At 37.3% G+C, this 15,712-nt stretch overlaps 1 protein-coding gene across 14 annotated transcripts in view; it reads left to right on the top strand.

Moving 5' to 3' along the window:
* SPEF2 (sperm flagellar 2) overlaps positions 1 to 15,712 on the top strand; it is a 177,533-nt gene that overhangs the window by 71,224 nt on the left and 90,597 nt on the right. For all 14 annotated transcript variants that reach the window (XR_011506509.1, XR_011506510.1, XM_014831226.3 and 11 more), the window contains 6 exons: positions 2,542 to 2,761; positions 4,233 to 4,387; positions 5,920 to 5,995; positions 7,333 to 7,394; positions 9,586 to 9,689; positions 12,821 to 13,077. Coding sequence is in view for 12 of the 14 variants with exons in the window: in XM_014831226.3 (XP_014686712.3) it covers positions 2,542 to 2,761; positions 4,233 to 4,387; positions 5,920 to 5,995; positions 7,333 to 7,394; positions 9,586 to 9,689; positions 12,821 to 13,077 (874 nt within the window). In the remaining 2 variants the exon portion in view is untranslated. The remainder of the gene's footprint in view (positions 1 to 2,541; positions 2,762 to 4,232; positions 4,388 to 5,919; positions 5,996 to 7,332; positions 7,395 to 9,585; positions 9,690 to 12,820; positions 13,078 to 15,712) is intronic.

Below are 15,712 nucleotides of genomic sequence, written 5' to 3'. Positions count from 1 at the left end.
ACGTTAAGTCATATAAATTTGGGGAAAAATTAAATGGTTTATAATTTTGAATCTTTTTAACTTGCCCTTTATTCAGATCATTTTTCTTATATTCTTCAGTAGAATTTTGAGGCTTTCGGTATATTTCTTGATAATTCCAGTAATTCTTTTCAGAGTTTTTAATTGTGAGCAAAAATGTTGACTCTTGCTGAGGAAACAGAAAAGAAATTATTTTGGGTAGTTCAGTGAATCAGGAGGTGGGTTTGAGAACCAGGCTCAGGGTTAAACTTCCAAGCGAAATGATCAGAACCATCACAGCAAGGTCTGATGAGGAAACTGTCACCACTGCCACCACCACAAAGCACTAGCAGTTCAGTTCACCGCAGCCATCTCTATTCCAGGAACTCACCTCCACAGCAGCCTCTTTTACTCTCGGGACACTGCTACTTCTTTCTTTTTCTTATTTGCACTGGCTAGAACTTCCAGAATAATGTGACTATTAATGTTAATGAGGAGCATCTTTTTCTTATTCCTGCCTTTAATGGAAAAATGTAGTGTTCACTTTGGTTCACTGTTACACGCGGGTCCAGAGAGTGTTAGGGAAGTCATCTTCACAATTGGTAGTATATTAAGGGATTTGTTTTAATTTTATTTATATTTTTTTCTCCTCAAAAATGAATTTTGAATTTCATCAGATGCTTCTTGGTTAAGATGATCATAGGCTTTTATTATTTTTTATTTTAACCTGTTAATGTGATATAGTGATAGGTTTTCTAGTATTTAACCTTCCTTGTATTCCTGAAATAATGCTTATTCAGTCATGGTGAGACAACTTCAGTGTAGCATAGAGATTATGGGAACATGTCCTCGCATCTCCCTGCCTGGGTTCCAATCTAGGCTAGTCCATTTATTGTGACCCTCGACAGGTAACTTAGCCTCTGTAATTCTCAAATTTTTCTTCTACAAAATCAGGTAGATAATAATAATACTTCCATAAGAGTTATATGAGAATCATTTGAGATAATTCATGAAAACAACAGTACATGGCACATAGTAAGTATGTGGTAGATGTCAATTAGTATCTTTATTGTCTCTTACTATAATGCTGATTTTATTAATATTGTATCCATAATTCTTGCAAAATGTTTCCAAGTGAGATTAGCTTGTAGTTTTCTTTTTAGATGCTGTTTTTGTCATTATCTTTGATACTTTTTTGGTTTCAGGGTTATGTTAGTTTTGCCAAGTGAACTGGAAAGGTTTCCATCCTCTTCCATACTCCAGAAGACTTTAAACAACATTTACATTTCTGTTTAATTAAGGGGTGAAAATTTTTCTGTAAACCATCAGAGTCTTCAGTTTTCCCAGGGATAGTTCTTTGGCAACTTTTCCATTTCGTTCGTGGCTTTTATCTTTTTAGATGTTTTATTTAAATTAATTTTAATCATTTGTACTTTCTTAAAATATTGTTTTTACCATACAGTAATAAATTCAAATTTATTATAGTAAAATTATACGTACTATTTTCTTAAGGGTTTTTTCTCCTTAAAATCTGATGTTACCTTCTTTCCTATTATGTTACAGAATTGGTACTTGCTATTCTTCACCTTTGTTCAGAACTAGTAGCAATTTCCTTGTCATGATTAGTATAGATAAGTTCTAGAAATATATCAATAAAAAGTATCTCAATAGTTTTGCTAATTTATCAATTTCCATTTTTAGGAATTCCTTCTTCCATGTTTCTTTTGATTATTTTAAAATTATTTTTTCCTATTTTAATGCTTAGTTTGTTTATTTGCCTTCTTTTTTTATTTTAGATTGAGGCATTTTAGGCTAAGGGACTAGGAATTTTCCTCTGGGTACCGTTTAATCCCATCCCATATTTTTACTAAATCTATTGTTTTAATGTTCTTTTCAGACACTTATAGTTTTGATTCCTTCTTTAATCCAAGAATTATTCAGAAAGAATGCTTTTAATTTTTAACTACTTATATTTTTCATAGCTTTCCAAAATCGATGTCTAGTTTTACTGCATGGAGGTCAGTGAATGTGGTCTGTACAATTTTTTTCCCTCTAATTGTTTGATCATGATTTCAGCAAGAAATCTGAAGAAACTGGGAGTCAAACATAGACTTATTGAGCTTGAAAGTTCTCCTCTATCTTTCTTATTTCAAAATATTCTAAAGTAAGTGTAGTACTTGCGTAAGATAGCAGATAAACTATTACTGTCTATTATCTGTTTACCGATGATAGTATCAATGTGTGTCTTACTGCTTAATGTAGATTACAATTTGTCTCACCTGAGTGTGTCTACTTTCATAAACTGTTAAAGATTTTAGAAGTTTGGTTTTTTTTTTTTACTTTTATGTAGGAAACTCATTTTTCTGCTCTCTAATATGAAGGTATTATCATTATTACTCACTTTTGTAATAAAAATTATTTGTAGTATTGATTAGCTTTTGTTTGCTATAATTTGGATTTATTTTCAATATTCAAATTTCTCTTTTGCCTAAATTCCACTTTTAAGGATATTTTGTTTTGTTTGTTTCATTGTTATTTTTGCAGAACATGGTTGGAGAGTGGGCCTTACCAGAAGAAATGGTTGATAGTTTACCACCTTCCAACAATTGCATATTGGGCCATGTAATTCGCAGACTAGTTGAAAAATCTCTTCCTCCTCAAGTTGAATCAGCAGAACCTGAATTACCTTCATTTGCCATTAAAGGATGCTTATTGGGGAAAACATTTAGTGGAAAAACTACTGCTGTAAAGTTTCTACAAAAAGGTAGAGTTTCTTTTTTTTTTTTTTTCATTTATTGGATTGTATTTACATTGACTGTAGTTGCAAATAGCTATGTCTGTAGAAAACATACATGAGGGTCTGCTAATACGCTGGGAAATTGTCATAAAAAAATTTTATAATAGAGTGATCATATAATTAATTATCCAAGGCCAACACTTTTGGGAGTAGAATCATAAACTGGGCTTGCCCCATGCAAATCTGGATATATGGGTATGCTATATAATGATGATGCAAAGTATAAAGAGAAATAACAAGTCTTCAACTTTTCCTCATAGATGTGGGAAATTAATAATTTGTGACAAGTACTAAAGAAATCAACTTAATATTGTAAATGTTTTAATTCTTCACATCTTTTGAGTTCTCACTTTCCCTTTAATGAGCCTTTGGCTTTTTCTGTAGAAGCTCTTTCAGTTAGAAGCAAAATCACAGGTTTCCATCTATTTAATTAGTTTTTATTCAATAATACCTATTACTGTTTTCACTGAAAAACTCAAAATTTGCACTGAGGCCAGTCCATCTTGTACCATGCCAAGGCAGAGAAGGGTAGGTCATTATTGAGATGCTAGAAGGATCTCCTTATAAAGTAGTTTGACAAAAGCAAGATAAGATATCACTTCACACCTTCTAGGATGAGTATAATCAAAAAAAAAGAAAATAATAAGTGTTAGGATATAGAGAAACTGGAACCCTCATACATTGCTGTTGGGAATATAAAATGGCACAGGCACTCTAGAAAGCAGTTTGGTGCTTCCTCAATAAGTTAAAGATTTACCATATGACTCCAGCAGTTCTACCACTTGTATATACACAAAATGATTGAAAATAGGTGTTCAAAAAAAAAAAACTCTTATACAGGAATATCCATAATAGCACTATTAATAATAGCTGAAAGGTGGAAACAATTTAAATTTCCATCACCTCATGAATGGATAATGAAGTGTGGTATATCCATATAATGGAGTATTATTCATCCATAAAAAGGAGTGAAATACTGATACGTCCTACAACCTGGACGAACCTTGAAAACAAGATGCTAAGTAAAAGAAGCCAGACACAAAATCATACATATTGTATGATCCCATTGATATGAAATATCTAAGATAGGCAAATCCATAGAGACAGAAAGCAAATTAGTGGTTGCCAGGGGCAGAGATGGGGAGATAGGGAGTGGGTACAGGGTTTCCTTTTGGGGTGATGAAAGTTGTCTAGAACAAGATAGTGGTGATGGTTGGACAACATTGTGAATGACCTAAATACCACTGATTCTGTCTTGTAAAATGGTTAAATTTATGTTGTATGAATTTTAGCAAAATAATAAAAAAAAGCAGCTTGATCCAAATGACAGTTGTAGAGGGTCCTAAAGACAGTGTTATAGGGTGAAGCCAGTACAGAGGAAAATGATGTCAATTTCCTAAATGAACAGCTATTAATAAAATTGTCTTTTGTATGTTAGATTTTCCTATTCAGATACTTTCTATTGACACTCTTGTCCAAGAAGCTATCCAAGCATTTCATGACAATGAAAAAATCACAGAGGCCCTACCAATTCAGAATGAACCCGAAGAAAAGGCTTCTCTAGTTCTGCAAGAGAAAGCTAAAGAAAGTCAGGCAAGTGTGATTTGAGTTTTCTTTTCTACACCTTGTTTATTAGAGATTTGAAGCTGCATGGAATCTAAGAGATCTTCTAGACCAGAGGTTAGCAAACTTTTCCATACAGGTCCAGAGAGTAAATATTTTAGGTTTTATAGGCCAAGAGGCAAAATCAAGGATGTCATGTTGGTACTTATATAACAAGAGAGAAAATTCCACCCCCTCCATATACTTCCCCTGGTTGGACCATCAAGGGTAGTATGCCTGCTTTGAACCCAGCTGCCATCAGCTGGAGACATTCTCCTGAGCAAAGAGCCTCCAACTGATAAGGGGATGAAGGGGCTCAGTTATGAGGGTTGGAGGGGGTGGGGTATGAGTGTTCTGGGGGAGTTCACTTAGTCACCAACTCCTGGAGTGAAATTCCACTAGTGAGAGCCTGGCAGCGGCCAACAGCAGAGTCCCTGACTCATAGTTGGAGACCAACACTGGCCATGGGCACTGGCCAAGGTGCCTGCTGGAGCAGAGCAGGGACAACGGGCAGAGGGGATGCCAGGTTTGGTCCCCAGGATCACAGTGCTATCTGGGGAGTGATACCCAGGGATCATATAAAAAACAGTTGGCCAGCTGAATTTGGTCTGCGGACCATAGTTTGTAGACTTCTGATCTAGAGTAGCTGATCTCAATTTTTGGGAGAGAGGTGGGTCTCTGTATGTTTTACCTGCATCATGTTCGCCTGATTTACCTGCATCATATTCCCATCAGTAGTGCATTTCGCTACATTATTGCATGGAGATTCTAGGGCAGGAAATAGGAGAATGTGGCCTTGTCTTGAGAATCATGATGTAGTCCAGCCCTCTCATTTCAAAGGTGAGGCAGAAGAGGACATAAACAGGAATTGGTTTGCTTGGGGTCAGAAGGCTTGTTGATGGCTAGGCCATGATTGGGATCCCAGATTCTAAATCCGGTAATCTTTCTTCTACCTTCTGCTGCTGTCTCTGCAGTTGAATACATTAGCAGAGAATCTAACCCAGATCATTTGCATGACCTGCAAAATAAATACTATCTAACCATGAATTCTGAAAATAACTGGGAGAAGTTTTCTTCATTGTGGGCTGCCTTTTCTTCCACATTGTGGCACTCTTCATATGCTAATCAATAGGGTGATAGATCATATACATGTTTTTTATTTCCCATATAGCTATGACTGACCCCTCTAGGATTGTTCTTTCTAAGATGATTTTCCATAAATTCCACCTCTTTCTTGGCTTTCATTGTGTTTTCAAAATGGCAGTAGCTGTATTTTACTAAGCCATTGAAGGCCAATTGAAAGATTACTCCACAGGTTACTATGTGTTTCTGTAAGTACAATTATCACCAAATTTTGTTTGTTTTCAGAAATCATTCAGTCCCTCTTAATATCATTAATGTTCTAGATAAAATAGTGTATGTTTCTCAACCTTTCTTTATAGAAATAAAATTAAGAATGTTATTAAAAATATGACAATATTAAAATCTCTTTGTATGTGTGTGCATGTGTTTTCTCCCCAAAGGATCTGCAGAATGTGTTTTCAGCTGCTCCATTTCCACTTGAAACATTAACAGAAACAGAAGATAAAACTATGCTTAGTAAGTAAGATATCAAAACAAGTTAGAGAGATAGACAAACAGTAGGAGGACATGTATGTGAGCACAAACATGCTTTCAGGGAAAGAAAGGGGAGACGAGGGGAGGTTTGCATAGTTGTCTACGTGGTCATTTGACAGAGAGAGCAAGATAAACACAGAAGTCCCTAACCTTTGTCTACAAGTGGGGATAAAGAGATGAAAATTACAAAGGAATCTTTTCACTCTCCTTCAAGTAATTGGTCAGTTTTGTAGTTGTGAAAACTGCCAGAATAAATCATCCTCACTCTTCCTGGCTTTGCAGGGAGAGAGTATTTTATTGTTTCTTCTCAGCTATGCAGCTCTGGGTGAGTACTATTAGGGCTCTTGTTGTGCTACTGCTTTGTTTACTGTATTGAGAGAGGCTGCAGGTCTGGTCTCTTCCACCCACTTGAACAGTGGTTCCTTAGATAAAGTTAAGTCTATTGACAACCTTGGGCAAAACATAGAACCAAGCTTCCCAACCCTAATGAAAAATTATCTCCCTGGGGATCTGGGCTTTAGTCCTTCAGATTCTTTGTAGAACCATTGAAGGAAAACAGTTTTAAGTCTTAAATATCATTTCTACTTGTGCTAGTGAAGGTGTTGCCATATTCAATAGTTTCCTTATTTTCTAGCATAGAGTTCAGATCCCCCTGTGCCATCATCATTATTGCCATCACCATTGGGCAATGTATAGATTTACTAGGAGCGTGCCACTCCCCTAGAGCAGTGGAGTTTTCCGTCTTTTAAAAGGACATCATCTATCCCTCATTTCAGTTATTGGTTTCTTATGAGATAATTTTAATTGATTTTCTAAACTATTACAAGAATTTTATGACATATGGTATTACAAAAGTCCAGTTAATTATAAATGGATTCTGAAAACTTATTTTTCCCATAGAATTTTAAACAACCCCTCTGACTTCTAGAGTTTTCTTTTAGACGTGTTCATTACCTATTACTTGATAATTCAAGAAAATAAAAGTATTAACATTTTAACAACTTTTCTTGAGAAACTTGTCTTGTTTTCTGAAAAGAAAACCCAAACTATATTAGAATATTTCTAATGATAGTGTTATGAGTGATCTATACTGAAGGAAGGAAGTGGAGAACACCAAGCCACGCGGTGGCCGGGATCTCCATGGTGAAGGAGGAAGGTGAAGGACATGCTGTGGTGATTCTGTTACTTCCTCCCGCTGAGCATCTCGCGCAGAGCTAGATTCAGTAACCCATCTGTCCAAAACCATAGACAGTCAAATACTAACATGGTTGTTCGTTGTAAACACTGGAGTTTGTTCTTACCACTTTTCCTATTGCTAGGTGCTGAGACTAATAAAACACCAAAATCTGAAGAAGTCAAATCAAGTGATAGTTTCTCTGAGGTAAGTGCTATAATCTAATTTTGGCTACTGGTATATTGAAATGTGTCACAATTCCTAGCATTTTGGTGTGTCTTCAAGTAGGATGAAATAGTAATATGTTCCTCTCTGTTTTTTTTTAAATTTTATTTATGTTTCTTATTGCAGTAACTTTGGTTTATAACATTGTATAAATTTCAGGTGTACATCATAATATATTTCAAATTCTGTGTAGATTACATCATGTTCACCACTCAAAGACTAATTACAACCCATCCCCAAACACATCTCTTTGGTTTAAAGTAAATCTTATGGTAAAATATTAGCTAAGTCTGAGTTTACTTAATATTCTTTACATTTTTAACATTCTTTGTATCTAGAGAAGTGGAAGTTGCTATTAAGTTTCGCCAGGTAAGAAAGATAACACATGCTTTTTTTTAATTTTAAATTTATGCCAAATTTATATTTGTGTGTTTTTCTTTAATACTTAATTTACTTTTTTTCATACTTTCTTTATCTTTAAAGAATTTTCTGGAATTTATCCTTAGCCTTATTGGTGACTCTACAGATTTTTTTATTAATCTCTGAAGAAAATGTTCACAACAATTCGTTCACTATTTCTTCTAATGGAAACTAGTATTTCCATATATAGTGTTGCGTTACTATAAGTGGGAATATTTTTTTTTGTCATCAAATAGAATGTCCAGATTAGTGAAGTGGGATTTCATTTACTTTATTTGTATTACATTTGATTACTTTCATATGCATTTTATCACGGAAAATAATTTTATAGTATTTTAGACTTAAAAACTGCTTAAAGATAGAAAGAGTTTTGGAAGGATATACACCAAACTGTAAACCTGACAACCAGCAGGGAGGGAAATGTGTTTAGAGAAAACGATAAACGGGGACTTAGCATTTTCACTCTATGTATTTAAAATTTAAATTAGCAGAAAGGATAAATATATTTTTTATGCTTACATTTATTGAGTTACAAATCCCCTATATTCCATATTTAATTCAATTCAAAGGGCATACTTTGTTCTGTGCATTTTTGTGAGGGTTTGAGATATTGACTGAACAAAAAAGACAGCTTCCTGGACCTTATAGAGCTTACCTTCTGATAGAAGGAGACAGATAATAAACCACAAACACATAAATAAATGAATTATATGATCTGTTAGATGATGAAGATGCCATGAGTGAAGAAAAAGTGGAGTGGAATAGAGTAAGGAGGATCAGGAACACAGGCCATGAGGGCAGGGAAGAGGGAAGTTTGTCATGTTAAATGAGGTAGACCTCCTTGAGAAAGTGAGATTTAAGAAGATTGAAAGAAAATTGGGAGAATCAGCCTACTGGACCTGGGGAAACATTTCAGGCAGCGAGAATGGCTGGACAACAGCCATGAGGCAGAGAGGTGCCTGGCCAGTGGGGTGGGAGGGTAGTAAGGGATGAGATTACTGAGATGAGAGGGAAAGAAGAAGAATCAGGTCAGCCAGGGTCTTATAGGCAATGATTAGGACATTTGAAGTAAAAAGAGGAGAGTTTGCAGGGTTTTGAGTAGAGATATAATATCGTTTGACTTATAAAATGCTCACTCTGGTGGCTGAGTAAAGAATATGCACTAGGGATGTTCCTATTGATATGGAGTAGCTTTTTTGGCTAGCCCTCCTACAGATAACATTATAAATGTTGGACAAAATAGAAAAGCTAACTATCTGAGGGCCAAAAGCATGCAGCAAAAAAAAAAAGAAAAAACCAAAAAAAAAAAAAAACAAAGCAGCCAAACAAGCAAGCAGCAAAAACCAGGCAGAAAATGTATGGCCTTTGACCACGGACAGAAGAAAACTTCAGTGGACAAGACCCATGTTTATACAGGTAACCCCGGGGACACGCTTGCTACATGGCATGAAGGGCTAGAACTCAAGCAGAAAGCCTCAGTCTCTTTGAGTTAAGGTATTAGAAGATGAAGTCTGGGGATGCCAGAGCAGCTGAAATTGAAAGAGGAAGATCTTGGAAGGGAGGGAGTCACAGAGGAGGGGCCTCAAAATCTGCACACACATTTTCCTTAAAGGCTTGGTTGACTTCCGAACTTTGCTACATGATCAGTGCCGTCACCACAGAGCATGACCATTTTATTTTGTTTTCCTTCCAAATATTTTGACTCTGACTTATAAAATAGCTGCACTCTCCCATTTGTTGTTTGTTTTCACAGCTCACTGTGCGTGCTCAGCTTGGTGCAAAGTCAGAACAGTTGCTGAAGAAAGGAAAGAGCATTTCTGACATGTTGCTAGTTAGCATCATGGTAAATGCTATTAAGTATGTATTATTTGTTGTATCTATTTAGTATATTCTTTACCAATAGAGGTACATAAAGAATAATGTAGAAATATTTTTTTTTTAGTATCTAATGAATACTTCTCCTCTACATCAGAAAACATACAGCAAGATAAAGATAGACTTTATGATTTACGTGCTTATATTTCACTTCCTCATCTTTACCAACCATGACTTCTTTCACCTAGATGTGAATTCAGGTCAGGTTCTATTCTGTGTGGGGAATTCAAAGAGAAGTCAGATACTTAGAAAAGCCAAGGGACAGATGATGGAGGGAAGAAATCCTAACTGTCTGGTCACAGGCCAATGTGCTTCCTCATTTTGTGTTTCAGAGGAGGAAGTGAACCCAGGGATCCAAAGGCTGGGCTGTGCTAGGTAGGAAGGCAAAGAGAAAGTAGAGGCTGCACAGGCAAGGAATAACATATAAGCATAGCACAGAGATGATGTGTGATGGGGGTAAAGGAAAAATCAAAATAGGCTATAATTTTATAATCTCTCCCTTTCTCCTTTCTAAGTGATACTGAATCTGTTAATCTCAAGTTTGTGTGCCTGATGCACAATAAGCTAATCACTGAGACGCCAGTGCTTGGAGATGGAGAAAGGTTTATCTGAATTGGCCAAAATGGGAAGGCAGGAGGATAAGTTCTCTAAAATCTGCCTTCTCAAAGAAAAAAGCAGGGAGTCATTAGAGACCTAAGGGGCTTGGGAGGAGGAGTTTTAGAAAAACAAAGGGGAAGTCTGTGTTTCTTTCACTCAGGATAAGCCCTTGGGCAACCAGACTTCTGGGCATCAAGGGCAGCTGGGGGCTCATTATCTGGTGATCATAACTTCCTTAAAGGCATTCTTTTTCTTCTGCAAAACAAGCTCATAAATCTTTTGACCCTTGAGTCACAAGAAACAGCAAATTGACAAGGTTAACTTCTTTTCATCTGTATCTGTGTTGGGAACAAGGTCCAAGGGTAATCATCTTCTTATTGAATGTTTATAGTAACCCTCAGGTACCTGCCTTCGTAAGGAGAAAGGATTCTCCTCAGCCTTCCTTTGTAATACAGAAAAAGGAGAAATTAAAAGAAGCCAGAGAGGCTCAGTTGATCCATATAATAAAGAGATGAGACTGAGAAGGATGGAAAAAAGACTCAAAAAGGCTCTTATGAAAGAGTTTTGGAGAGCTTAGAGTGGGTGAGGAAATACAATTGAGGTAGCTGTGCTGTGTGGGAAACATTAAGACCGAAAGAGGTGAGGAAAGGAGCTTTTAAAGAAGTTTTACTGTGTGTCTGGAATGGACTCCCTCTTTAGTGTTTCAAGAGATCTCATTAAAGATTTAAGTTGCCTCCTAGTTGTGACGTATCTTGGACCAATTTACCCTTTGAATGCAACACTGAAGAAATTGGGCCACAGGGACACTACCCTCAGAGCTGAAGGGGATCTCACTCTGTTAGTTGTAACATTCTCAGAACTGGCATAAAACATGGTTTAGCCATGGGACTCCTTGTTCAAAGAAAATTGTAGATGAAAAGTATCAGCTATAAACAGAGCTTAGCTTTGGTTTCAGTGGAGGCTGGAGTATCTACCCTCAACCTTCAGAACTTCACTACCTTCCCACCACTATCCTCATTGACCCTGAGGCACCTTTCGAGCACTGTCATTAGTCTGAAATCCTTTCATCTAGTCCAAATCCATCCGTTTTCAGTGACGAAAGTGCGTGGCAGTTCAGTAAGACAATTCAGTCACATATTTGGTTAGTGGTGTAGCCAGGGTCAAAGCCCAGGTCTCTTCACTCGTTGCCCGGCATCCTCACATTCCAGCTGAGCAAGTGTGACCCTGACCTCTTCCTCCCTCTGAAGTAGCTCTTGAAACTGTGGTGGGAGAAGAGGTCACCCAGACCTGGTGAGGTGCTCAAGAAACTTCTCTATTTTAGGCCAATGAATCAACAAACCCATTCTATGCAGAATGCTTTACCAAGCTCTGGACAAGTTATAAAAGCAAAATGCGCTCTTTTCCTGCTCTTCTTGGGCTAATGGGGGAAATAGAGGCAGTGACCTGAAGGCAGCTCATGCTGTGGAGGGATCACTGAGTTTGGGGTCATCTGCAGTTTTGTGACTTGGGACAAGTGATAAAACCTCTCTAAAGTACAGTTTTTCCCCTCCCTCCCTGCCACACTTTCAGAAGGGTCACATGCAGGCACCAAAGCAGACTTACAAACCTTTGGGAAGGGGATTCTATTGTTTAATATGAGTTCTAACAGAGAAATAAGTGAAATCATAACTTAATCCAAAAACCAAAATCTCAATTTTGCGTAAATTAGGGGTTTAGAAGAGCAAAGTTGGAGTTTATGCCCTTTTCACATTTTCCAATTTAAAGAACTAAAGTGATAATTCTTGGAGTACCCATTGTCTATAGAGGATGCTGCACTGAGGGTAAAACCTCAAGAAGTGGGCCTTATCCTTCAGCAACTTATAATCGAATTGAGGTAAAGAAGACTCGAATTTTTCTAAGTCAAGGAATATGATGTATGATGAAGTGAATGAGAGAGGAGTTCAGATCAGGTGGTTTAAAGACTCCATGCTGGATTGGGTTAGGTAGAAGAATCCTCCAGGTTGGCCATGTGAGTATCCACTATATGCTAAGCTCTCTGCTGGGTTCCTAAAATGCGTCATTTCAGTTCATCCTCGCATCTATCCTGTGAGGTGTGTCATGTCGTCTCACTGTACATGTGAGGAAACAGGTTCAGAGGAGGAACAGCCTATGAACACAAGCTACAAAATGCAATTCGTACTCATATAACAGTGAGGAGATTAGTTTGTTTGATGTAAATGGTTCAAAATTGTGTGGGAGAAGAGGTTATGGGGAAGTAAGTTGGGGCCAGTTAGTTTTAAATACCACGTTCAGGCCTCCAGACTAGATTTGGAGGGCAGCAGAGACCCATAGAAGGATTTTAAGCAAGGGAGTGATTATGGTGCACTAGTAAGCCTAATTTTAGATAAAAAGTAATAAAATTCATGCAGAAGGAGGTTATTGTGAATTGAAAGAAAGACAAAGGCAAGATTCACTGTATTATTATTTTGATAGATTGGGTCTATCAAAATGTTAATGGTTTGTCCTTTTCAATTCAGTCAGATACCTTTGGATCAAGGCTGGGTCCTCGATGGTTTTCCAATGACACTAAACCAAGCAAAGCTTCTGGAGGAAGCTCTCACCGGCTACGACAGAAACCTCATAGAACTGGAGGAAAAGAAAAAACAAATATCCACATTGGCTGTTGATCCTACAGCTTCCAAAGAAGTGCCTCCTCCCCCTTCTGCATTTGATTTCGTCATGTTATTAGACATTTCAGACAATTCTTCACTAGATCGTATGAATGACATCATGGGTAAGCTGGACACTTTTTCCTTCTGCTGCTATTCTTGTTTACAATTCAGAGTTGTTTATTTGTTCTTTGACTGAATCAGTGAATATTTGCATTTACAATTATAAGTGAGTAATAAAGAATCCATTTCAGCCTTCCAAAGAATAATCTAGCAGAGCACAGTTGCCTCCTGCTTTGACTGTCAGTTTTCAGCACCGCAGGCCAAGCATGGAACTAGCAGGGAATTCTGTGGCAACTGCAAGCATCTCACTGAACCCTTCCATCAACTTAGCCGCTCCTCTGGCAGAGAGGGACCCTTTTTGAGACTTTGAAGCATGAAGGAGCTTCTTGTGGCTATCTAGTACAGCTTAGTGGGTCACCCTAGTGAAGGGCATAGACCACTTCTGTGCTTTGTGCAAGGATCTGGTACCATCCTTCCCTTGAACTGTGTGTGAACTCTGAGGAGCAAGTATCAGTTGGCTGGAGTCCTCACATGGTGGAGTTGAATAGTTTTGCCAAAATTCATGGTTTATTTAACTTCTTTTCATCATTGAAATGAAAATATTACTTTATTCCATAAATTAAATATTTATGGATAAAAGCATATATTCTTGAGCCCTCACTTTCTGAGTTATGAGGTGTTTGACCTGGGAAAGGTACTTCATTATTCTAAAGCTTACTTCCACAATCTATATAATAGAATGCCTCATTGTGTTGTTATGGATATCAAAGGAAAACTGTTTCTTTACTCGCAACACTTCTGACACCAAATGTGTGGATTTTCCACACCACCCAATTCTCCAATTCTTGGAAGACACCAATTGGGCATCCTACAATTTAATTCAATTCTGGCACTAACTACCTGGAGTTACCACAGATTTCCACAGGTTAAGGACTTAGCCCCACAAGACTTCCCCCCACTTCAGATACCAGTCTCCAGTCGTGGATCCCCAGGTTACACCTACTTCTGTCTAACTTGACTACAAAATTGGGAGTTTCCATGACCCCTTCTCCAGTTTGATAATTTGCTATAATGGCTCACAGAATTCAGGGAAACACTTGACTCACTGTTACTGGTTTATTATAAAGGATATCATAAAGGATACAAATGAAAAGCCAGATGAAGAAGTATGTAGGGTAAGGTCTGGAAGAGTCCCAAGCTTAGGAGTTTCTGTCCCCTTGGAGTTTTGGGGGAAGCTCTTCAAACCATTTCTTTGGAGTTTTTATGGAGTTTCCATTATGAAGGCATGATTGATTAAATCATTTCCTGTTGGTGGTTAACTCAGCCCTCGGCCCTCTAATCACTAGGTTTGTTCCTATGACAAACAGGCTCCACCCTCCAAGAGTTGCCTCATTAGTATAAACTCAGGTAAGGTTGAAAGGGGCTTATTAGATGAATAACAAAAGATGCTACTTTCACCCCTATCACTTGGGAAATTACAAGGGTTTTTGGAGCTCTGTGTCAGGAGCCAGAGACAGAGAGCAAATATATATATTTCTTCTTATATCACAGGTATTAATTGATGTAAGTGTTAAACTCTTAGGATAGATACATAACAGTTATCTATGTTAGGTCCATAACAATAACCGTCTACTAATTACATCAGGAAAAATTGTGGAAGACTTTGAAATGAACAAAAGATTGTTGTATATCCTTTCAACAATAGGCTGAGTATTATCTATTGGACCCTCTGGAATATCTGATTCCGTAGAGGTTGTGCTTTCATTGGCTTTGACTCAGCTCTTCTATAACTCTATAAATTGTAGGAAACTGATAGTGATTCCAATGAGTCTTGACCACAGACATGCAAATGAATTTTATTCAATCAAGATACAATTAATTTCTACACTTTTGAAAACTTGATTCCAAGTATTACATTCCTCTATACATGGTAACCAGTTTTTCATCTAGTAACATTTATTTCAACATTCCTGATTGCCTACAAATGTGTCTGTTGTTCAGATTCTCATTTGGATTGGTTGTAACATCTTACTGATTCTCTCATTAATTGAAGAGTTAAATGATGTCATTTTACATTTGAGTCTTGTCTTTTCCTTTTTAAAAAACTGCCGTTTAACAAATGGTAACATTTATCATTCTTTTATTACTGCTGTTGCTACTAATAAGATGACATTCAGAGCTGGGAGAGACCTACAGGATCATCTATTCCAATGCCTTTATAGATGGGAATTTAAGGCATGAGCACGTGACTTGTCCAAGGTCACATTCAACCTTATTTTGAGTTTGTGTAATTTTGAGATCTTCCTTTCATTGTTTACTTAAATAAAATGACAAAACCATTTCATGTTACTTAAGCTGTTGAGCCCAGTAGTTTAAACTGGGCACTGTCCATCAAATCTCAAAAGGGAGAATTTACTTCTCTTCATACAAGGGAGTAGGAGCTATGCTGATGGTAGTGATGATTCTGCTTGTTCAGCATTCCCATTGAGGGATAACTGATGATTGGCTGAGAAAGCTGCCAATTTGTGACCATCTGGTGGCAGAACAGGGCCCTAAACTCAAGATCAATTTGACTTGAAAGTGGATATTGTTATAAAGTGCACACATAGACCTGTGGGTGAGAGCATCCCTGAGAGCTGATTATAACCCTACAAAGTCCCCAGAAAGTTTGTCTACCTCTTGGGGTTCCATTGGAAA

This window comes from Equus asinus, chromosome 10 (genome assembly GCF_041296235.1).
Source record: "Equus asinus isolate D_3611 breed Donkey chromosome 10, EquAss-T2T_v2, whole genome shotgun sequence".
NCBI classification, from domain to species: domain Eukaryota; kingdom Metazoa; phylum Chordata; class Mammalia; order Perissodactyla; family Equidae; genus Equus; species Equus asinus.
This window is presented reverse-complemented; position numbering and strand designations above follow the sequence as displayed.